Source organism: Candoia aspera, chromosome 2, assembly GCF_035149785.1.
Source record: "Candoia aspera isolate rCanAsp1 chromosome 2, rCanAsp1.hap2, whole genome shotgun sequence".
NCBI lineage: Eukaryota > Metazoa > Chordata > Lepidosauria > Squamata > Boidae > Candoia > Candoia aspera.
The window spans coordinates 249,621,176-249,646,538 of record NC_086154.1 but is presented as its reverse complement, the minus strand read 5'-3'; the positions used below and the strand labels follow the sequence as shown (position 1 = coordinate 249,646,538).

The following is a 25,363-nucleotide window of genomic DNA, read 5'->3' as shown; positions in this document are numbered from 1 at the left end:
ATTTTAGAACAGCTCTATCCAGCTTGGGTCCCCAGAAGAGCTCTTGACTTAAATTCCTAGACTTCCTATAAAGACACACACATTTTAAAGTCCTTTCTAAACTGTTCTTACCTTGCCCTGCCCCTTCATCAGAACAATGTTGGAAATAATAGATGGCTGTGTAAGTCGCCAGGGGTATTCAACCTGAGCTGCACTCAGTGAACGAGTGGATTTCTTAACAATGTGATATTCCTACAGAAACAAAATGATCATAATATTTGCAAAAGAACCAAAATGCTTCTATCTCAGTTATAGGTTGCCTAACCATGGTTTCTAGTTAGTAAATAGTAATTAAATCACAGTTACTTATTTTACCTGTAAGTGCTTAAATAAACCAATATATAAGTACCAAAGAAAACAGAGTAGAAAATAAACCAAATTAAGTGCCATAGAATACAAGGTAGTATTGTCAAACATTTTCTGCAATCAAGGTATTTTTTCATTCAAGTTAAATAAACGTCCTACTATATACAAATGAGGCACTATGATAAACTTTGCTTGCATATGCATAACACCATTTCCATTTTTGGTTCACGACTGAGGATGTTTTTTTAATCTTTGCTCCCATCACCAACCCCCAACAGCTAAAATAGGAATTATTTAGCTATAATATCTCAAATGAAGCCATGTGTCTTTCCTCTTCTGCACCTGTCTGGTTCCTGTGTCCAAATGCTGTGGTAAGGAATGTTTTCTGCCTCCCCGGGAATATTTCATTGGTATTTCATAATTCACATCTCCATTTTCTACTGTCAACTCATCATCTTCTCCCACAGATTCTAAACGAGTTGCTGCCCCTAAAGAATAACCCAGAGATACAATTTATTATACATACATCAAAGCCTCTTTTAAGATTGTCAGTTCTAATGGAATTTTGTCTGTCCATTGAGAAATGATGGATGGATGCATTTCTTAAAACATCTGAACAACTATAATAAATTTTGTCTTTGTGTGTGTGTGTGCGTATGCATGCATGTGGATTTGTGGGTAGGGGTAATTTATTAAGGAAATGACAGATCATACTTTTTATCAAAATACTTATTTAATCACAAACAAACAGTGCTGTTTACCAATTTAAAAAGGCAGAACTCTTATTTCGTATCTGAGTTCCAGATAAAAAATGAAAAACAGTTTATGCATCCAATCAAATCAAGTGCAGGTTCATACTTTTAAGGCCCCAAAAAGATAGACAGTGAGAAGCTTTACGAATTACTTTCTCCCATGCCTTCCGTCCTGCACACTTCAATCAGCACCTGTAATCCAATTCCAAATCCCCCTACCAACTGGAGGCTGGTGCGAAGATCAGAGACTCTCTTAATCACAGTCCTAAGATTGTGGAACACCTGCTTTGAAGAGGTTCACCTGATACAGCCTTCAAACTCTGCCAACACTGATTGGTTTTTCTGTCCTCACATAGAAGACCAGCAAGGTGTGTTTTCCTGATGGCTCTTTTTTCACTGCTGCTATAACTATCTTTGTGTTTCATTCTTTTAAAGGCTTTGATCGTTCTCCTTATTATCATTTTATCACGATTTTATCTGAGATACTTTTTCTGAACTGTTAAAAAATTACATATCCAGAGACCACAAATACCTTAAATAACTAAAGGAGATGGAAGTATGGCTAGGTAAGGAACACAGTAGTAACAAGGAAAAACGGAAGTATTTTGGCCCAGCACTACTTTAACTTTAAAAATCTAGCCTCAAAGACAGAGTAGAGGAAATTAATCTTTATTGGGAACAAAATGATACACCTATCTAATTCAGTATGACTTAGCTCTAATTATCAGAAGTTTTTAACAACTCCAGCAAAGATATTTCCCATTGCTGCTTTTCCTTTGTTCTTCCTCTGAACTATACTCTTCTCTTAAGGAGATATGCTGGTAAACCTGATCTCAGCAGCCTTCCAAATCTTTCCACCTTTCTTCATCCAATGAAAAAGAGTAACTATACCTTGAGATCGGCTCCTGTACTTCAGAATGCCACCTCCAAGAGTTGGGCTCTGACAGTTCTCTTTGGAGATCTCCTCACCTGTAGGATCTGAGGACCTGTCTGTATCAGTTGTATGTGTCAGCTGAAGGAGAAGGAAAGGAAAAACGGACATTTTAAAAAATCCAGCCAAGTTTTCTAGGATGTGTCATCCTTTCCATAGCTGAATTATGTATTATCCCAAGGAAGCTACAAATGAGGAGGATCTCAAGCAGAATAGGACTTCTTGCAGCAGCTTGAGATTTGTAATCAGGGAAAACATCCACCAGCTTTTTCTCCTTGTCCTGCATTTTAGGACACAGGAATCAACTGAACGACACAGAAGCTCCTTACTTTCTCAGAAGGGAAAACTTCATAGCGAGAACTTCATCAATGCAAGGAATGGTCCATGTTTCTGAACTTTAGATGATTGTGATACTGCATATCTTTCCTGCTTATCTTCTATCAGTCTGTTTTTACAAGGAGGTTTGGAAGAGGATTTACATTCCTTACTTCCACACTCACTCACATATTGATGATTATTGTAAGCTGTTTTGAACACTGCAGATCAAAACTGAATGACTGACTGAAATCAAGACAAATGCTATTGAAACTGGCTCTCTCCCCAGGACAGAACATACCCCTAGACTTCCATTCATTGCTAAATCTTGATTTCATTCCCACCCCCAAGGGCTTCATTTTCTTTCCTCAACACATTGGATGATACTCCTAGGAGATGGAGTAGTTTAGGGCCAGAGGTGTGCAGTTTGTTGTTAAAGCCAATGTACAGGTTCAATAGCTTGATGAAAGCATATTTTTTATGTTCATTCTATTCATTTTGCCAAAAGGATCCCAAGATGAAAAACTGATTCTGCAATATAAAGTAAAAAGGTATAATTTCTCTCTACTTTTCAGAGGGAAGAAAGAAAAGGATTTTGCATTTTTCTTTACAATAAATTACTTTGTAGAACATTGTCTGGTATTAGGAGGCGATCTGCAGCATAGAATGGATGGACAGATAACAATTGAGAGCCTATGGCAGAAAATAAACTATGCTCTATACATTAGAAAGCACTTTTTCCCCAATGTAAAGAACCAAACCTTGGCATAGGGCACTGGAACTGCAGAAGACGTGGGGCTTTTCCCCCTCAAATATATACCAATTTTCTGACTGAAATCACTCCCATTCCCAGGAAGATGCTGATAACATTGTCACAGCAAAGGAGAAATGCACCTGTTGTATGAAAGGTTGCAGGTCAGCAGCAAAATACGTCCCTCACATACAAGCAATTAGGCTTTCCATTCCTAGCATTTCCAGCTTGTGTGTGTGTGTCTGTGTGTGTGCACATGCCTTTGAGTCACTGTTGACTTCTGGTTACTTGCAGTTTTCTTGGCAAGGTTTTTCAGAAGTGGTTTGCCCTTGTCTCCTTCCTAGGCTGAGAGAGAGGGACTGGCCCAAGGTCACCCAGCTGGTTTTGTGCCTAAGGCTGGACCAGAACTCACAGTCTCCTGGTTTCTAGCCCAGAGCCTTAACCGCTACACCAAACTAGCACTAATCAATGATGGTTAGTGCAATGGGTTTGGCCACACAAATTGTTCAGTCTCAAGTCACATCTGGGGACTACAAATCCCAACCTACTTTCTCCAGGAACTACCTAGGAGCTCATGCATCTGACCGTATAACCAAAGTGTAAAGACAAGACTTCCTGATATCATTAGCTTCCTGCTATTGGCCAGGAAGGCAACAATTGAAATGGCCCAGCCAGATCAGCCAATCAGCACTGCAGGGTTTTCAGGATCCTGTTCAGCTAAGACTTTCTCTACAGCTCTTTTCCTTGGAGGACTAAATTGTTGGTGTGTGTGTATGATCCTGAGGATCAGCAGTGGAATTTCAGAAGAGTTTTGCCATTGAGAGAGATCAAATTATCACACCAGCAAACTTCAACAAATATAAACTGTATTTACAAAATAGAGAGTAAAAGCATTTTTATAGTTCTGCCTCTCTCCACGCAGGGAGATAAATAGTTTCAAGCAGACTTACAGTAGCTGCATTTGAAAAAACAGAAGGAGAGAGCAGAAAAGCCAGAGAGGAGGAAAACATTGACCTTTATCTAGGCTACTAACCATTAGTTACCATAGTAACTATTAGCATATCAGCTTGAAAGACAAAGGATCTGACTTTTTGACCTGGCCACACTCAGACTTCTTGGCCCCAGCAAAAACTATACCCACCAGAACTTTTTGCTTTCTTAATTCCTAAGCCATATAAAAAATGAAATAACAACATAAATATGCAAAAAATTAAATGGATTGAGTTGGATTGAATCACCCAATTCACTGGGGAGAAAGCAAGTGTAACTTTCTACAAGTTAGCCCTCCCAGGTAAACCAGACAGGAAACATGACCAGATGAGCTACTTCTACTTTATTGTTAGACTACATTAAGAGAACCTTGCAAGTCTGAAAGTACAAATCTCCCGTCATCCCTTTTTACGACCTGCCAAGTTAGGGTGGATCCTTTCTAAGTTTCTGTCTGTTACTCAGTTGCACGCTCCTCCCCCTTTTATCTGATCGTTCCCTAGGCAGCATCTCTTCACCCATCTTCTAAGATCATCCTCACATTCCATTACAGTATGTGACTAGGTCTGTTTTGGGTTAAATTTAAATCCCTAGGAGCTAGTTGACTGACTCAGTTAACCCTTTCTGGCATTCCCATGCCACACTAATCCTCGACTGACCCAATTAAGTGTGTTGTGGGAACACAGCCAAATAGCAGCTATGGATATAAAGACTTCCTTATTCAGCATCTGTGTCTCAAGCCAAACTTTTTTGCTTATTTTTTTTTCTTTTCAAAAGGATCCTGGGAAATCAACTCACAGATCTCTTGAAGTATATTCAGCACCTTATCTTGTAGGGGAAAACAATGCAAGCTCATCATACTTCGTATGATGAGATTTATTGACAAAATTATATTTTGGATGGTCTGAAGTGTACACAAACATGTATATTGATAGTAGTGGTGTTAATAAAAGACACATGAGGCATTTAGATTACAGGCATATTACAATCTTTTAACTGGTGCACTGATTACATGCTCATTTCAGAGCTCCATAAAGGAAAAAAAAATACACATGAAGAAATGAACTCAAAGTTTTGTTAGTAAAAAAAACAGCAGCAGCAGCAGCTCAGGGAGAAGGGCTTTCTCGATTTCCCCCACTCATGCCAAGAACATATAGTGTATTGTATACACTGCAGTCTTTTTACTTTCCCCAAAATCCCAGATATCATTCTGTTCTGAAAATAAACAGAAACTTGACCCATTAAGCTTCTACAAGTTTCTCATGGGCCCCAGTTTATAATCTTTGGCTGGCTACCACAGTCCACTGAAAATACGTTTTTTTTTCTCACCTAGTCCTAAGTGACCACAGCCTTTTTACAAATTGCCCTTCTGCCAAGACAGTAACCCTGCCATTGAAGCTAACTGACTTTCAGGAAATGATACTTATTCAGTTCTGAATGCATATTGCTAATTAAAAACATGATTTAAAAAAAAATCAGGAAATTCAGCTGATTTTTCTCTGCAGACAAGGGTTTCCAAGCACGTTTTCTGCTCACAACGGGCAAGAGGGAAGCCCAAAAGGTTTAGCCTGGTACCTACAGTAGCTTCGTAAGCATGCTAGAATACCTCTCTCTTGTCTGATCTCTACACACACACACACACCACAGAGTTCACTGCCTCTTTGAGATTGAAAGGCATTTGTTGTGGTGACTGAGTGTTACTCTGCATCTCTTCAGGAGTTCTGTTACATAAAGGGAGAGATTAGACTGTGAATGGAAGAGTTCAACCCGTTTATCCTTGTGAAATGAAATACCGGGGTTCTTCAGCTTAAAGAAAAAAAAAACATCGATGTAGGATATGTACAATGACCATATTTTCTTGGTAAAAATAAAGGACAAACCTGAAAGGGGGGCAAATCTGAAAGATGTTCATAAGGATTTTTAAAAATTGTTTATAATTTTGCTTTACAAAAGAGCATTCAAGAGCAAAACCAAGGAAGTGAATAATTAAATAAAATAAATCTAAAGGACGGCTTTCTGAAATAAAGGACTGTCCTTTATAATTAAGGATGTATGGTTATTGTAAGGATATGACAGATTTGTATCATACGATAGGAAACGGATAGGGAAAAGTTTGTATTCTTTCCCCATGATATTAAACTCTGAGGTCACCCAAAGAAGCAGAATGTTGAGAGATTCAGCCTGGAGAGCTGCATTTTAACACAAAGCATAGCATAAGCCTAGGGAATTCCACTGCCAACAGGCCCATGGAGTCAAGAAGCTCAAGCAGGGAAAAGGCTGCATAGCAGGGAGGTTTTTACACAAGAAGCAATCCCATCTGATCCCTACAGCCCACTTTCACAAATAGGGTTCGACATCCAACTGTGCGTGGGGCTAAGCAGAATTGGTGTCCGGAAAACCAGCTCTCTTGCATACTCCAATTTTCATTGCTATATTGTATACGATGCACTGGAGAAATGAAGGAGTCAAGTAGCCTCTAATGGCTTTTAAGACGGGCTTTCAAAGTCTTTGGTGTGTTTATTTAGCATTTCTAGCTATTCAAATTACAAGGGACTTCTGATGATTGAATATTTATCTCGCTTCCTGATTTTTTTTTCTTTTAACAGGAATAAAAGGCTCCCATATTTTCCTTTCTAAACAAGGACAATTTTTTCCGCAAGAGGTGTTTTAATCTGGTGTTGGATGTTATATTGATGTTTATATTGTTTATGAGAGCCAGTCTGGTTAAAGGCACCAGGCTAGAAACTGGGACTCTGTCAGTTCTAGTCTTGTCTTTGGCATGAAGCCAGCTGGGTGACCTTGGTCCAGTCATTGTCCCTCAGCCCTGAAAAGGTGAAAGGTTCCCTGTGTAAGCACCGAGTCATGTCTGATCCTTTGGGGAGATGCCGCTTTTGCGACGTTTTCTTGGCAGACTATAGCAGGGTGGTTTGCCGTTGCCTTCCCCAGTCGTCACTTTCCCCAGCAAGCTGGGTGATCATTTTATCGACCTCGGAAGGATGGAAGGCTGAGTCGACCTGAGCCAGCTACCCGAGAATCCAGCTTCCAACTGGGATCGAACTCGGGTTGTGGGGAGAGTTTCGGTTGCAATACTGCTGCCTACCTCTCTGCGCCACACGAGGCTGTCCCTCAGCCCTAGGAAGAAGTAAATGGCAAACTATTTCTGAAACTGCTGCCAGGAAAACTGTATGGACTTGAACAGGCAGTCACCAGGAGACAAGACTGACTTGAAGGATATACTGATTTGCCATCTTTAGTCCTCAATGGGTGGCATCGCCCCAAGCAGAACTGGTTCATAATTTGGGGGTCCACCTGGACTCTTGGCTCCTGCTTAATGAGAAGTGGCAGCCATGGCCAAGAGGACCTTTGTACAGATCAATTTGGGGCATATCTTCTCCTGGTTCAGAAGGCCCTTCTCATCTCACAGTCGCTAATGCCCCAGATGCCTCCTACCCCTTCTATTTGGACTACTGTAATGAGACTTTTGCTCCCCAAGCTCCATTAGTACCAGGTTTCCAGGGTCAATTCAAGGTCTTGATTGCCATCTATAAAGCCCTTCATGGCTTGGGTCCTAGTCACCTACAGGACTGCATTTCTCCTGTTGTTTCTGTCCAGTCAAGATCTGGAAGAGCTGGTGCACTCCACATCCTACTGTAAAGCACTGTCTCTTAGGAGATGTGCCTTCCCAGTGGAACAGAGTTGGGCTTCCACAAAGCTATAAAAACCTGGTGTAGGGTGGATGGGGTCTGCTCCCCAGTGGTAGTTGCTGATGGGAGGTATGTTTGCTTTGCTTTACATACAGGAGGAAGCTTCACATCCAGCTGAACCAAGGGCACGGAGGCCATCTCTGTTTATATAGATCCCACATGAGGCCTCTCAAATTTCCACTGGAACAGGACAGACTATAAAGAGGTTAATTTCCTAAAAATAGCAGAAGGACCAGAGCTGGCTCTTAAAATCAACTGTGGGCAAGCTTCTTTTACAGTGGTCCTCTTCTTGCTTTCTAATAAAAGTTTACATTACTTTGTTATACTCATGTGATATCAGAAGGAAAAATTGTTAGGTGTTCTCTCGTAAGTCCAATCCATTGCAATAAGAATTTTCTTTGCATTCATGATCAAACCAGTATTTAGATCCATACAATGAAAAGGACAACTCCTTGTATTTGTTGAGATTCTCAGATGAAAAGCCTGGCTGAGCCCATCATAACGTTCCCCCTCCAAAATGGCAAACTATGCGAGATCATTGTATAATTGGTTGCATTTAATAAAGAATCTAACCTCTGTAAATTACATGAGAAAATCCCCAAAGGGCAGCTTCATTCAAAGTACAGAAATCTTAACTTGCTAAAAGTTTGCACTAAGCATTACCCCACATAATTAATTCCATACTGTATTTTTACAGTGGCAAATATATAAGGAGGTAGGCAGACAAAGAGAATTAGAAATAATTTTGAAAAATCCAATCTGTTCAGTGAAAGTAGGGGTTTGGGGAGGGTGAACATATAATACAACTGATTCCTGTAGAATGTAAACTACACAACACAACTCTTTCCCTTTTGTATAAACGAATGGTTGCTATTTTAAAACAGTGTTAGATTACACATGTATATCTTAGAATTTTCAGCACCTCCAGCAACGTTACTGTACTTTTTGCAGTTCTCGCTTGGGAGGAAAATGTGGTTTTCATATGATCATGTTGTGATCAGAGCTTTCCATTAGTAGATTAGAGCTCCAAGATTGATTGTTCATAAGATTAGTTTTGAAAATATGCCCCTATTGTTTGCAAAGTGATACTAGATGGCCAAAGACCATGTTAGTTAAGAGTTACAGTAAGCGAAGTCCAACACATTTGGAGGGTAAGAGAACCTCAAGGCACAGAGCCAGGCTAGCCCAGGAGAACCAAATTAGAAAATCCCGCAAGCAACTGATGCTTAAGAATACAGCACACAGTACTGTACATTACAGTACATTAATAAGTAAAGTTTACTGATTTTTAAAGGCATCCAAAGTTTGTTGCCTAATGGTGGAAATAGCATTATGAATAATCTGCAGTAAATTAGCAATGTGTCTTAGTTATTTAAATCAGGCTCCTGAAATAAAAATTGGGGAAAACCTGGACTGGATATTGCCATATCTTGTGTTCTACTGCAAAATAAAAAGAGGTTGCTGCTCTAGGGGAAGCCTGAGCTTAGCCCAAATCCTAGCTCTCAGTTCCCCAAAATCCATCATTTCTTCCTGCCCCAGTGTTGAATTTCTGGGTGTGACAACCTTGACTTTCTTGCCCTCTTTCTAGCATGCCTCTTCCACCTTTTAATTGATAGGCACTATTTCCCACACCGTTCATTCAGCCTCTTTAAATGAGATATTATATTGCCAATGTGGTATAAGACATTTTCCATATCTTCAGATTCCATATAAACAGCAGTGGATCACAAATGTCCCCTTGGTTCACCTGTTGAATTCCTAAATCATAATTTAGCATCATAATTCCATTGACTGACTGAAACATCATCATTACCCATTGGAATTAATGTGAAGAATAACAGCTTCTGTATTTTAAATAGCATTATCAAGTGATAGGAGACAAAGGGCATTAGATAAAAGATCCAGTTAATTCAGTGCTATGCCTCCAACAATAAGTAAACAAATATATCTAGGAAGCTCATAAGATTTTACACTACTTGTCTAGGACTTGGAAGTCCCAGGTCCAACGTCACCCTTGCCATGGAGGTTAACTAGTGACTTTGGATCAGTTGTTACTCCTCAAGCCACATCGTATGCCACTACTGTACCGGCCGGTGCCATCTTTTGTGCCACCTTCTTTCATGCCAGTGCAGCCAGGGCCTTCTCTTACACACCAGCCAAGGGCTCCTTTTGCGCGCCGGCCAGGGCCTTCTTTCCTGAGAGGAGGACCCAGCCAGTATAGTAGTGGCATGCGGTGCAGCAGGCACAGCCGCAGTGGGCAGGGCCTGGCAGCAGGGGAAGCTGGTGGCAGTGGACAGGTGGGCGGCCAAAAGGGCAGAGATGGGGAGAGATAGATGGATGGGGGGAGTTGAAGTGGAGGCAGTCCTTTACCTTTTTCCAAAAATGGCTTGTTCTCCTATCCAAGAACTATTCAAGTATGATCTATTTTCTGGGAGTAGCCAAGAATAGGCAGGTGCTACCCCTTAGCTGGGCTTAAATCTATTCAATTCCTCAATTACAAAATTTTAATGCTTGGACTTAAATGTTTTATTGTGATTCTGGACTTGTCTTGGAGATTCTGATTCAATTAGGCAAGTAGATCTAATTTGTGCTTTCAAATATGTGCTTGCTCTGTTGTGCAGTATACCTCATACTCTGAACTAACAAAGTGATGCCTGTAAACCCCTGTGGATTGATGTTTCTCCCTGAGCAGTCTCATTTCTACACAAAACGTGAAGAAAGTTCTCTTTCAGGGTCAAACCATTAATTCCCTATCTCGATAGTGCCAATACTGCAGTAGCTGACCAAGATTTCAAATCCTAACAACTACTGACAGTGGGGATTGAATCTGGGGCTTTTTGTTCTGTTTTGTTATGGAATGTCCTTTCTGCACAGTAAATTAATTCACTTACCGTATTGTTCAAACCACATCTCCTATCCTCAAATTCTTATACTAGTCACCAGACCTCTCCCAAATCTATCACAGGCTAACCTTTAAAGCCTTCTATATTCTGCACCAGAATTAGCACTGTGTACACTAAAAGAATGATTAAGAAGAAAAGCTTTGAAACCTGAGCTTGCACAGCAACTCTTACTACTCATTAAAGCAGCTACCTCTTTTGTTCAGGTTTCTGCACAAGTCTGAAAAATGATGCAGCTCCTTTAAGGCGTTGATCTGTGTTTTTAATGTGACTCTTAAAGAAGCCTGAAAAAAGAGATGGCTCTTTAATGGATAGCAGAAAGATGATTCTGCAGGTACCAAAGCACTTATTTTGATCATTTTCCAAGCATGCTCAACTCTACAAATAGATGGCCAATGGTTAATATAAATAAAGCTAGATTCCTTGTCCTAATTTATGCCTCTACAGTTAGATATTTTTTGTCCTCCAACTCTAACCCCTTCAGTTGCCCAAAGATGATCTGCTCCCTTATGTGATTCTGCCCATATTCCCTTGCTTGGAACTTGGAATACCCGTAGGCAACTAAATATTATAAGAAAGACGACATTGGACCAGACAGGCTTCCAATCTGATCTAGTGGGGACTTCCATACCTTCCTAGTAAAGGTAAAGGTTTCCCTTGACATTAAGTCCAGTCGTGTCCGACTCTAGGGGGCGGTGCTCATCTCCGTTTCAAAGCCGAAGAGCCAGCGTTTATCTGTAGACACTTCCGTGGTCATGTGGCTGGCATGACTAAATGGAACGCTGTTGCCTGCCCGCCAAAGCGGTACCTATTAATCTACTCACATTTGCATGTTTTCAAACTTCTAGGTTGGCAGGAGCTGGGACTAGCAACGGGAGCTCACCCCGTCACACGGATTCGAACCGCCGACCTTCCAATCGGCAAGCTCAGCAGCTCAACGATTTAACCCGCAGCGCCACCACGTCCCACTCCATACCTTCCTGGGTCTACCTTAATTCTTTGGAGCAGGGACTTCCACAATATTTATCTCAAACTGAAAAGCCCCAGATGGTGATTGATAAATAAATGACTAAAATATCTATCAACAGCAGATCCAGAATGAATATGTTGCACAAAGAATGAGCTACAAAGAAGCTGAAAAAAGAAATGACCTATTTATATACAGTACAATATCATCTTCTACAGAGGCCACAAAGAGTCTATTGGGAGTGTGGCTAAAATAAAATGAAATATTAAATATTAAAATAACACAGTGACACATTTAAGCCCAATCACTGCAAGTCAATAAATGTTGGTCTGAGACGGCATTGTGTTTATCTTCTCCCTTCCTCTTCCTGGTCAGATTAAACCAGTTTCTTTTGTAAGGGAAAACTGTGGTTGATGCTGGCCATTTTTCATTATGGTGCACAAAAGAAGAACAAGAGCATATGGGCACCACTCTCAGTCTTGATCCAATAAGCCATCATGGTTTATTTAGCAAAGAACATTATGTCTGAATTGGTTTTTTAGTAAGTTGCAATGATAGTCTTACTGAAGAAAGCAAAACATGATTCTCTGACACACCTCTAAAGCAGCCACAATTGCTAAAGGAGATGACCAACTTGTTAATCAACATTTCTTCAAAATAGTATCCCAGGGAAGTGGCAAATGTCATTTGAGGTGCATTTTTAAGCAAACTGACATCATTCACATTTCCTGAATTACATAAAAATTTATCTCAATTTTGTGATACAAGGCTCCATAAGCACAGAAAAATGCATATGTTCAGGGACATGTATATATACATAAATAAAATTTGCCTGTTCTTTAAAAAAATAATTGGAGTGGAACTGACTTGTAAAGATATGCATCCTGCAAATTGAACTTGACTCCTCCTTGTGATGTCATGGACACAATCTATGTAGCTTTGTTGGCAACATTACAAAAATGATTTGTCACTGCCTTTTTTCAGGGTGTTTTTCAACTTCCCAGTTTAGCCTAGAACCCTGGGTTGTACTGACAGCCAAGTACTAACCATTTTCAATGTTTTGCTTTTTGAGACCAGCCCATTTAGCTCTTTGAGACCAGCCCAAGTCAGATTTTTTAACTATGCAAAGCTCAGTTGGGCAGGAAATAGCCCAATATGGGTTTCCTATGCAAGGTCATACTTACAGGCTCCAGGACTCCTGACTCTGGGGTCTTTCCTTTGACAGCCTCCTCTTCCGGTGCTTCGTTCTCCTTATTGTCAATCCAGGGGGCTGTATCCTGAGCAGAACAAGTGCTAATTAAGTCTGGCAAACTTGTAGATGGATAATGAAGAACATCTTCTTCTGCTCCTTCCTACAAGAAAGAAAGAAAAATACTTGTCATTACATATATGAATATATGTTGGCACAACAACCCTATAAAGTAAGCCTGTATTAGTATCACATTGTAGATGATGAACAGTTGCCATGATTTCTCTTGGCTGGTAATGCTGGAAGCAAGGGTGTATTTTTTTAAAAAACTTCATTTCCATCTTTGATGCTCCTGTGGATCAACTGATCATTGGACATGTCGGAGAATGAATCAGCTAATTCAAACTACATACAGGAAGTCCTTGTTTAGTGACCATTTGCAGTTATGACAGTGATGAAAAAGTAACTTTGAGACCAATTCTCACATTTATGACCTTTGCAGGTCTGTAAAGCAAAGCAAAGTGAAGTAAGAACATAAGCATGGTCATGATTTCACTTAGTGACCATTTCACTTAATGACTGAGTTGCTGGTCCCAATTGTGGTCGCTAAACAAGAACTACCTGTAATCCCTCCATAACTATATGCAATCTATTTCCATGACCTCAACTCTTTTTAACAATGGTTTCCTGCCAAAATGCTTACTTTTCATACACTTGTCATGTAGCAGGTTTCCAGCCTCCTTTACTTTGCTATTTCTAAAGTATTTTTAGCTATTTTTATAGCTAGTTTTTTGGAGAGCTGCTTCAGTATAAGGGAAGTGAAAGACTGCATCTGTAGGACCAAATATCTTGACTAGAAAGAAACCATTGTTACTGGCATTACTAGTCAAACAGTCAAGTTGTTCCCTTTCCCAATCAGCAAATTCACCATGAAGTATGACAGAGGACACTTAGAGATGAATAGCTGCATTGCGTAATGGTAGCCATGTTTGCAGGTCTCCCAGCCTTCATAAAATAGTTGAGAAGCTCTCACTCCCTGCCCCACTCTCCTCCCTCCCCCCACCCGTGTTTCCTATCTGTTCTGCCTGGTAAGGCTGACAATTCCCTTGTACCCCATGATCAAGAAAAACAGTGTTCACGAAGCTGGTTCATGGCTTGCTCCCTGTAGCATTTAGGGATGACTTACATTTGGAAATGAGCCGGTATGATCAAGCATCATAGGCAGAACTGCCCATTACAGGATTGCCTTTTCCATGGACTCTAATTGACAAATTCCATTGATAGTCAATTGTTGACTCTCCAAGTGATGGAAGATCAAGAACCAAACATGTCTGGGCAAAATTCCCTTCAGTTTCATTTGTAAAAATGGATGCCACACTGCTATGTGTTACAGATGTTTGTGCATTTTATTGCATAACTGACATATAACTGATAAAACACATATTGTTATACCCCACAGGTGCAATAATGAAATAAATGTATGCTTTTAGTTCACATAAAACATATATTGAAAGAGCTACTTCCTCCAAGACTTTAACTCAGTTCCACAGAAGGTGTAAGTGAAGGAAGAATTTATGGAGAGTTTGGGGCAATTTGGAACACAGCCCAACTCCACCAACTAAGAACAAATTTACTGACAGCCATTCTAAATGGTTTTAACTGACACAACACAATGAAGGGGGGAAAAAAAGCAAAGTGTTGCCAAATCTGTTGGATAGTTAATAACTCCAACTGTTGCAGAAGTCACTATAAGTCTGCACACTGTGAGACTTTTTATTGTGAACTTGAATGCAATTTGGTAACTTTTTAAATTATAGAACTAGAATTTAAATTTATACAGAGTCACCTACAGTACTGTATGCATTAGTTCTGAAAATGTACTCTAGCTACTTAAGTTATTTTTATTGTCCACTCCAGGGATGGAGAATCTTTGGTCCTCCAGCTGTTGTTGGACTACAGTTCCCATCACTCCCGACAACTAGCCAAGCTGATGGGAGAGGTCAACAATAGCTGTCTATGGTTTACCAATCCCTGAGCTATCTCATCACAAGACAGTAAGCATCTTCTCTGAGAGTCACAGTAGTGTCTATTCAATCTTACATATGGTATTATGTGATTGATTAGATGCCCACAGAACAGGAAAATGGAGCTTCTGCCTGGATGAAGACTGAACCAGGCTTTCTATGCCATGTTGAAGATGCACTCACCGCAAAATCAGTGATGCCAGGAATTGTTTGGAAGTTTCAGAAATCTTAAGAGGTAAAATGAATGCTTTAAACCCTGCAAGGTTTAAGGCATCCATTTTACTCTTTAACACACTTATTTTAAAAAGTGGTCTTATTCCACCCACTATCAACTCCAATCCCCTGTTGATTTTCCTCCATGGTTCAAGGGCCCTTCATAGATTAAAAAACAATTTTCCAAGTCCTGGGCTACTGGATCAAATCCTCTCACCTAACATAAGGCAGGTTCATAAAGCTGATTTATCTTCCTTCCTCCCTTCCTTTGTAAGTTTTGCATTTTCAGCACTAGGCTAGATGACCACAACTTATAAAAAAGAATCTTCTAATCTTCTGTGCTTTCTTCAACATATGAAATCATATACACAAAATTACTTACCCTGCTTGCCACTACCAGGTACACAAGGCCTTCAGCTGATCGCAGTAAAGCAACAGCATCTTGATGGGACAGACCAACCAAGGACTGGCCATTGATCATTAGAAGCTCATCGCCTACCTTCAACCTGCCATCTCTAAGAAACAAAAAGAACAAAACAGGCTTTATACCCTCCCCCCCAAAAACCCCTCACATATTTAGCTCCTTCAGCCTTAAAAGAGGACACGACAAGCTGGAAAACTTGTACTGATTCAAGGGTCAAAGACAATGCTGGGCAGTTGTAGCTAAAATATTTCTTAGTAAATGTTTGCCTCTACTCCAAGATTAAGCATTGTGCAAATAAGTGGCCATGCTTGATCTGGAAAACATGACGTCATCCATCCTCTTCAGAGGGAAATTTCAAGGTGAACATCAGAGGCTCTTTCTGCATTTTGTTAATAATGAATATTCAACTCCATGTTTACTTAACACTTTCCCTGGGGAATCTCAAAGAGCTTTATAAACGCCAACAGCATAACTAGTAAGTAGGTCAGCTTTACCACTGAATTTTCACTCATTTATTCTGGAGTAGTTAATTCTGCATGGACTCATTCTGGTCCTAGCACTCTTTCCTATCCTTCGCAGAAAGGAGTAAGTAGGACCCTTATTGGTCAAGCCCCTTTAAGGTGGGTTTTTTTTTTTTTGAGTCAGTGGAAACATCCCATGCTAAGGCTCCTAGGATGAAAATTTGATCTAATTTCTCATTTGGGAATAGATATCCCACAATTTGCTGCCAGAAACTAATGTCAGAAACAAACAAACAAAACTAACTCACTTTCCTTCCAAGAATTAATTTGCCTTTAAGGTTTAGAACTAAAGTCAGATTACATCCCACCCATGTTGGACTGTGCTTTCAACACTGGAAATGCACCTTTGATCAGACAATAATTCCCACTTAGGTTGGCTAAAGCCAAGAGACTCTTCCTGGCCCCAGGCATTCTACATCTCCCAAAAGATACAATCTTGTGAAATTTCAGCATTTTCTTTCTTTCTTTCTTGCATGCCAAGAGTGCCTCTTGAGGTTGGATGAAAAGCCAAGTTAATGACCTTGAAGACTAAACTAGGCCATTATCAGTCTGGAAAAACTCTTCATAGCCCCTCTACCCACTATCTACTTTATATTAGGCCTACTGGTTCTCATATAGATAACACATACAATACTCCCTGGTGATCTATATTCCTTTTCCAGTAGTAATGAAAGTTTTATTGCAGGCCAAGCAGATTTCATACAGTAAAATGTGCTATAAAGGACTGGATTTCTTTTTTAATTCTTACAAATTCTTCCATTCTGCAGAAAGGGGCAGCCTCGGATTCTTAATGCTGGAAGTGGGATTTCAAAATAGAGTTGAAAAAGGAAATACGTTTATGATTATTATTAGCAGCAGCAGTAGTAGTAATAGTAATAGTAATAGTAGTAGTATTTTGGCTACAGATTTTTACAAAGTTCCAGACTTCAGGTGCCTACTGCTGCCTTTCCCAACCTGGCTTGGAACAATGGGAATTCTAATCCAGCGCAATGGGAGGATAAGAGATTGGTGAAGGTGGCAGACTTAGTTAGTGAACAAGACCAAGACCTGCATTTACAACAGAGGCATTTTTCTATGGAATACGATGCCTCCGTCCTTCAATCAGTTGACAGAGAGATCTCCAAAATAGCTTTTTCTTTCATTCATCTGATCAAAGTAATTCTGCTGAGAAATAAAGGATTCCAATTACCTGCAGATACTTTGGTTACATCCATATTCAAGAATACATAGAATAAATAGATTTAAAAACAAATATGTATGAATTACTCTCTATGGCAGGATAAAAAATGAATATGTACCAGTAACTATTGTCCTCCTAATATATTTGAAGTTTTAAATTTTCCAAAACAAGCCTATTCCAAACTGTTCAGTTTTCCTGTACCTCTAAATTTATTGCTGGCAAAACAATCTATGTAGAGGATTCAAGAACCCATCGCAGGCATTGGGGGGCGGGGGCAGAAGCATTATTTACATTGGATCTGCCACAGGCAGAAGGACACCCCATCAAAAGGAGCTCTCCCTTAGCAAATTTTGTTTTGAGGGCAAAGCAAGTGCATATTTTTACCTGCTTATTTTTTCAAGTCTTAAATTTAGTATTCTTGCTAAATCTCTTATAACAACAACAATCATGCTTATTTCTACCAATAAGCTACTCAGGGTTAGTGGGACACCTTGGAAAAAATACTTCTGAGAGGAAAAGCTTGGGAAATATTTTTAGCTGACAGTTCTTATGGGAGAGTGAAAAGAAACAAATGCAACAGGATAAACACAGAAGGTTTTGCAAATGGGTCCCATCTCATCAGGTGCAGAGTAACCAAAAGTGCCAAGCTTTTCTGGCAGCAAGGAAGAGGGGACTTCCTTGTCAGTAAAATGTAATGATAATAAAATGATAATAATAACAGGTTATCCTTCCTTCCTTCCTTCCTTCCTTCCTTCCTTCCTTCCTTCCTTCCTTCCTTCCTTCCTTCCTCCTTCCTTCCTTCCTTCCTTCCTTCCTTCCTTCCTTCCTTCCTTCCTTCCTTCCCCTGCAGTTTTCTTGGCAACGTTTCAGAACAGGTTTGCCATTGCCTCCTTCCTAGGGCTGAGAGAAAATGGCTGGCCCAAGCTCACCCAGCTGATTTTGTTGCCTAAGGCCAGACTAGAAGTCACGGTCTCCCAGTTTCTTTATTGATTTTTGTTGTACTTGTATGTTGGATTTTAATACTGCAAGTTACTCTGAGAACCAATCACAGCCAACAAGCAAGTATAAATCAAATAATGTAGCACATGACATTTGGTTTTATTGTCCTTGAGCTTTTGATTCCTAAATGTGTCTGATTGAAAGGAGGGACATACAGACTTGCATTAAAAGACCACACAACAAATGTTACCTGTGAGCTGATCCACCTTCTTCCACCCGGGCGATTATGATGGCATGAGGAGAACGCTTCGATCCACGGCCTCCAGTGATCTGGATTCCCAGCCCGTCTGTTCCCTTCACCATGGTCATCTTCCATATCCGACAGCCTTCTCTCTGGGAGGAGAAATTGAAGAAAGCCGCTGCAGTGTTACCAGGGGGGGGGGGATCCTTCTAACTGCATCTATTTTCTCCTTCTAGTTGAGATCTAGCATGTGCAACAAGAAAAGCCATGAAGATGCAGAAACTTTAACTTCCTTGTTGTCAGCCAAAGAAAGCCACATGCTGGCATCACAAAGAAGCACCATTAAAGCCAATAAGTCTGATGACATCTGTTCAACGTCTGTCACCTCAAAGAATTACAAAACAGCAGTAACTTGTTTTCTCTGGGGGACGTAGCGAACGTTTTAGGTCAAAAGCTGTGCATCTTTGGCTTAAAGCAACCTAGAGAATTCCAGAGGAAGGTACTATCTGATGTGGCAGTTACCCAATTCACAACGTTAATATTCCGTTTCTCTGTCTCTCTGCCATCTTCATTCAAAAGTGATTGATACTAGCTGGGCCTGTAGCCATAAGAGACCTACCACAGTCAGGGATAATACAGCACAGCACCCTCTTTGAATGGTTAAGTTTTTCTGTTTTAAACAACACTCTTTACTCCCAAAGATATAAGCCAAGGTTTCTCAACCAGGGTTCTGTGGCACCCTAGGGTTCTGCAAGAGGTCACTGGGCGTTCCCTGGGAGATCACCATTTATTTAAAAAATTATTTCAATTTTGGGCAACTTCACATTAAAGAGGTAAGTGTTGTTGTTTATTGTTTTAGTTTAAGAACACTGCTAATGCATATATACAGGCCTACACATGAAATGAATACAACAATTTTGTACCGCCCAGAGTCCCTCTCTTTGGGGGGAGATGGGCAGTAATAGAAATTTGAAAAATAAATAAATAAATAAATAATGTTGTGACTTCTGGCCTATATGTGAGCCTGAATGTACAGGGGTTCTCCGAGGCCTGAAAAATATTTCAAGGATTCCTCCAGGGTCAAAAGGTTGAGAAAGGCTGATTCAAGCAATGGCATGGAGGCCAGATTTTTCCTCATTTCTCACTAAGAAAACCCCCACAATGGCACAGTCGTATACACACAACTACCACCCCCCCCAATACATAAGAGACTTACTACAAAATATCCGTGCAAACTTTCCAGACTAAATACAGCAGGAAACCTCTCTTACATCCTGGATGTTCTGAAGTGATCCATTTTACCCCTTAGAAACCCACACAAATTATCAGGCTCTAAGGCCAACATGCTCTGGTGAAAAGAAACACACCTTGATTCCAGATATCAAGTTTCTTGGCATTTCCATTGTGCCCAAAGAAGAGACTAGAATTTGTCTGGAGCAAAGAGGGTGGTTATTGGTGGGAAGAGTACAAAGAGGTTGTTTTCCCTGCACCTGGCAGAGGCTTTTCTGCAAAGGTGAGATTCTCAGGAAGAGCACAACAGCTGCTTCACAGCTACCTTGTTAGCGGTATTTTGCAGACAATAGGCCCCAAGGACTTAGCCTAATATTGTTTTAGGAGAAAGAGAGGTGCGTTTGCAGTAACTGAGCTTTATCAACTTTGCAGATGATAAAGATGTCATTCCAATGCTAGAAAGCGCTTTCTTCCAGTTTCAAAGGTTTTCCACTATTCAGGGCAAATTAATCAAAACCTTGATGCTTATTACATTGCATTCCACTTATCCCCTCTCGCTGATGTTCATACACTCTACTGAACCAAACAGAAATACCAGAACTGCCATTAACAATCATTGCTGCTAATCACACATCACATTGTTTCTAGATTGTGTCTGGTTCATAGAACACATCATTGTGCAAATCATGGTGGCTTTGGTAGTGAAATAAAACAGGTTTTTCCACTGCCATTCCACTCCTTCAGTTGGTGGAATGGGGACAGAGAAATACAGAGCATGAAGAAACTATCCTTTTTACCCTTTCCAGCTCAATGGAAAGTTTGAAAGAAATTATATAAAGGAGCTCCGAAGTCTATCCATCCACTGGCAGTATAACGCTTCCCAAACTGAACAGAACAGGACCAAATTTGATACAGTAAGAGAAACTGGCAAAAGAAATATTGTGTTACAAATGGGATGAATCAAGCTGGGGATTGCAGGGAGGCTGTGAAGAAAGTCCAGATTTCTTGATGACCTGTGGCAGAGCTGGGATGAGGGTGACACGTCTATGCTATTGTTCCTTGATGTTTCAGCAACTTTCAAAACCATCAACCATGGTATCCTTTTCAACCACCTTTGGTGGTAGGGAGTGGGAGGCACTGTTTTATGCTCCTCCTTTCTCTGTGGCTAGTTTCAATCAGTGTTGACAGGTAGGGAGAGATTTGGGGGATGCAGCAGAATTTAACGCTCTCTCCCCTTCTGTTTCTTATCTACAGGAAACTGCTGGGTGAGGTCATCCACCGATCTGGGATCATACACTGATGATACCCAGCTGTACATCTTGACTCCAGGCTGGCCAGGCAGTGAGGCTGAAGTACTAACCCAATGCCTGGAAGCTGTGCAGATCTGCCTGGGGAGGAGCACAGTCAGGCTTAATCCTGACAGAGTGGCTGTGTCTATTTGGGTCCCCTGAATCTGGAGATACTCCACTGTAGACTCTCAGTGAGATTGCATTTCACCATTTGAGATATGTGTGCAATCTAGGGGCCCTTCGGGACTCTCAACCCCTGCTTGAAAAGCAGGTGGCCGCTGTGGCCAAGAGGGCCTTTGCACAAGTACATCTAGTATGCCAGTTGCACCCTTTCCTAGATCAAGAGACACTTTAGACAGTCACTCATACCCTGGTCATCTCACAATTGGATTACTGTAATGCATTCTACATGGGGCTACCCTTGAAGACCATCCAGAAGCTACAGCTGGTCCAGAATGCAATGGCATGGGCAGTGATGAGGGAGGTGCATTATGTGCATGTGACCCCATGCTTCATGAGCTTCACTGGTTACCAGTATGGTTACCAGGTACCAGTACCACTTTGACATGAAAAATGTTGGTTATCACTTTTAAGGCTCTTCATGGCTTAGGTCCTGGCTCTGCTCTCCCCTCATGTGTATCTGTGAAGCAGAAAATCTGTGTATATCCAGTTGTCTTTGCTTGGTAGGGTGAAGAAGGGTGGGTAAGCTCTGGGTCCCATCAACTAAGCAATGTCATCTTGTGGGACACAGGAAATGTGCCTACTCTGTAGCAGCCCCTGCCCTCTGGAATGATATCCCCCCACCCTGATATTGTTTCAGAAATGGTTGAAGACTTGAATGTTCCCCCAAGCCTTGGGGATAGGATGACTGTAGAGTTCCCTTCAGTGGGGGTGGTTTGGTATTCTGCTCCTCTGGTCAGTTGTATTTTTGCTCATATGTATTGTTTTTATTTATAAGCCACCCAGAGTCAGACAGCCTCAAAATGTGATTAAATAAATAAATGCATCCCTATGGGAGACACAGGTGGGCAATTACTCAGATGTTGCCCATTACTCCATCTTAAGTTTCCTACCTGGTTGTGTGACCAAGCAGAGTATGCAGCCCATTCTGAGCTTCACATACACACAGAAAACGCGAGATACAACATGAGGGGAGAGCAGAAGCACACACACACACACACACACAGTTATTTCATTACACATGATGCATCCTACAGCCACTGTTAACAAAGGTTTGTGTGCCTTCTCTATTTCATTTTCTTGAGATTATTTTTAGATAACCCAGAAGTGAGCATTTTGCGGAGATTCATAGCTGCTTTGCACAAATATGCAAATTAATCAGTTTCCTGCTTTGACTGAAATGGAAAATTGCTACTAGCGTGGAACAAGCCAGAATACAAAGCCATAGACTGAGCTTCGTATAATATTCTGGCTTATTCTGAGGGATTGCTGCAACTCAATGAAGGCAGTATTGAACTATCTGAATCAATAGCCCAGCTCAGTCTGGGACAAATTCCTAATTTCACAAAGTGCTTAACTTTGGATGGACCCTCCCCCCAACTTGTCTCTGAACTTGCCTTCTGTTTGTATCACTTAAAGAGATCTAGATGAAATTTGCATTTAAAAGGGGCATAAATGTCTCTATGCATATGCTACAAAGACAATTAGGCTAGGGCAGGAATGTAATTTTCTGTCTCATTATGTGTGAAAAATGGGTTATCTATCTTATACAACAGGCCCCAAATGAGAATAGCCTGTTTTTTTTTTATTTCATGTTGCTCCTAGGAGCTATCTGCCTGTGTCAGGAAAGCATTGGCCATTAAAAAGATGCATTTAGATTGGGAATGATCTATACCCCGAACTGCAAGTATGTGACACAGCTTTTGAGAGGCGGATCAGTACTGTGCCTAAAAGCTTGGGTTATAACCTGGATCAGACAAGATGCTTAAATTCTTTGTTTTCATACACATTCCAGCTCTATCATTAATAAATCAAAAGGAAGGTTATTTGCTTGTTTCCACAAGCAAAAACAGAGCCTATGTTGTTATTTGCAATTCAATAAGGTCTAAAAAAACTGTACAGAAGCAATGGGAATTTATTTGAAGAAATCCTTGCCAACAGAAAATTGACAGTATGTGAAGTTTATTCATTTAGGCAGCCTTCATCAAGCTTTTTTGCAATGTTTTTGTGGATATGTATTTTGTAAGACAGGTCTGAATATTCTTTAACCTGTAAAATGGGATGCCTTTTAATAAATAAATAAATACGAGTTTCTGATGAAAGTAAAGAGATGCCCAATGTCACATCAGGAATTTACATAAACTGTGCCTTATCTATGGAGCTTTTGCTAGGAGTTCTGCATTAACTGTAGTTAATCTTTACTATGGTTTATGAAACTAACTTGCTGCAACAACCTTTAGTCAAGACTGATCATAGTTGAAGGCACACCTATCACAATAAACTATAGTTAACAGAAACAGAAATGAAAGCTTCCGATTTCTTATTTTGGCCATGTCAGAAGGTAAGGAAGCTGTTTGGGGAAGACAAGTTGATCCCCATCCTGACCATGTATGTTTTCTTTTGGAAGGAAGAATGCAGGCAAAGGCAACTCTAAAAGCCTGCTTGACCAGGGTCCCCTCCTGGACACCCACATCAGACAACTGCCAATAACTATCAGATAAGGAACACCTCAAGAAATATATCAGCAACCATCTTCTTGTCCAGTCCAAACATTGCAAGAGGGCCCGATGAAGATCTCACTCCCTCAAGAGGTCCATGGGGTGCAGGACAAATGGCTGGTCTTTTCAGAAAACTCTTGTCTGAAAATACATTTGTCCCCTGACCCTCCTTTTCACAATGCATTGAAGACCATACTGGTCAATAATGCCTTTAAGTTGGGATGATTAAGGGCAGCCACATTTGCAATTATTTTGTTATTTTATTTATGTAGCACTTGATGTTTCTTGCTTTGTTGTACACTAAAGAGTTGGTGTGATTACAGCAGTTTAAAATATTATAAATCAATAACATGGAAATAAATGGCTGAAAAATAGTGCTACCTCTGGAACTGGTAACTCTTTACGGAGTCTGGATTGGCATACTGTGTAAATACCATGTGCTTCTTGTCATTTAGTATTGTGTTAATCCAGCACTTGTGGTTACTAAACAGTGGTTTATGGAATAATGTGTTGCACGAAACCAATTATAACTTGTTTTGCAGATCTTGACTTAGTGTGAAATGTAATCCCAATCAAGGGTGGGTTCATACATTGCTATAAACTACACTCTGTTTCATTTGGGCTTAGTATAGTGTGTAAACCCAATCATAAGGGCCTTATAAATGAAGTTTTTATGGCTTAGTGTATGGTGTGAATCTAGTCAAGTGTAGTTTATTCAGTAAACCACAAGTAAATAAACCATGACTTAGAATCAAGTCAGACTGCTAGAATATTCAGCCCAATATTTCTGCTGAAATATTTCTGTCTATTATTCATCCCGATATATAGGAAGAAGAAAATAAATCCATTGTGGCTGCAACACAATTTGGGACAATCATTAAAAGGATCTTGACTTTAAAGAAATACACACCCCTTGTGCAGCTTTTGTGATTGGTGTTATTGCTTCCCGTCTCTTCTGAAACAGATATTAAAGGTGATTTTTTTTTAATGTGATGGTATACCTTTCAATGTGTTTTTACAGATACTACCCTGAACACCAGAAAAAACAGAGAGGGATGAGAATTAGCGTTATTTTTAAATTATTATTACAATTACTGCTAAAAAGGATAATTGGTTCCAAGTGACTAGCACAACTATTAGAGAACTGTCTTACTGAATTCTTAACTTCAGAATAATTTCATATCAATAAACAGAGGTGTCTGCAGGGGGGTCAAAAAAGTCAAGATGGTGGCCACCACATTAAAAAAGGGTGGACCTTTGATCACATGGTTATGGCCACCATCCTGATTTTCTTACACACAGAAACACACACGGAAACCCCTGTTGGTCAATATTAGTAGGCAATTCACACATTCTATTCTTAGGTGCATAAAGTGTTCGAAGCATATTCCTATAAAAGTAAAACAGGAGTGCAATAATCATATATAGGTACTCATCATGGACTCATGTCCCTAGCCAACCCTAATGATTCCAAAATGACAGGATAAGCTTGATGACATCATCCTACAAGTTACATAGTTGTGTTTATTTTTATTTATTTTTTATTTATTTATATTTTTATCACCACCCATCTCCCCCACACGGGGGGTATTGCATGTCATTTGTCCCCCTTTCCCCCCACCACAGATGGCACACAGGGAGCCATGAGTATCAGTAGCTTCTTACTGAGCTGAACTCAGTCATAAATCTAAACTTTCTTTTGTAGAATGTGCAAGATCAGCTCTTGAACATTTGAGCAGGAAATAATATCAGTCTACACTTTATCTGCAGTGAATTAATTCTT

General features: G+C 40.3%; 1 protein-coding gene across 1 annotated transcript in view; it reads right to left on the bottom strand.

Moving 5' to 3' along the window:
• PDZD2 (PDZ domain containing 2) overlaps nucleotides 1-25,363 on the bottom strand; it is a 196,932-nt gene that overhangs the window by 51,356 nt on the left and 120,213 nt on the right. The window contains exons 3-8 of the mRNA XM_063293175.1: nucleotides 18,393-18,535; nucleotides 15,461-15,593; nucleotides 12,837-13,004; nucleotides 1,989-2,109; nucleotides 688-833; nucleotides 112-231 (exon numbers count right to left, since the gene is read on the bottom strand). Of these exons, the coding sequence (XP_063149245.1) occupies nucleotides 112-231; nucleotides 688-833; nucleotides 1,989-2,109; nucleotides 12,837-13,004; nucleotides 15,461-15,593; nucleotides 18,393-18,535 (831 nt within the window). The remainder of the gene's footprint in view (nucleotides 1-111; nucleotides 232-687; nucleotides 834-1,988; nucleotides 2,110-12,836; nucleotides 13,005-15,460; nucleotides 15,594-18,392; nucleotides 18,536-25,363) is intronic.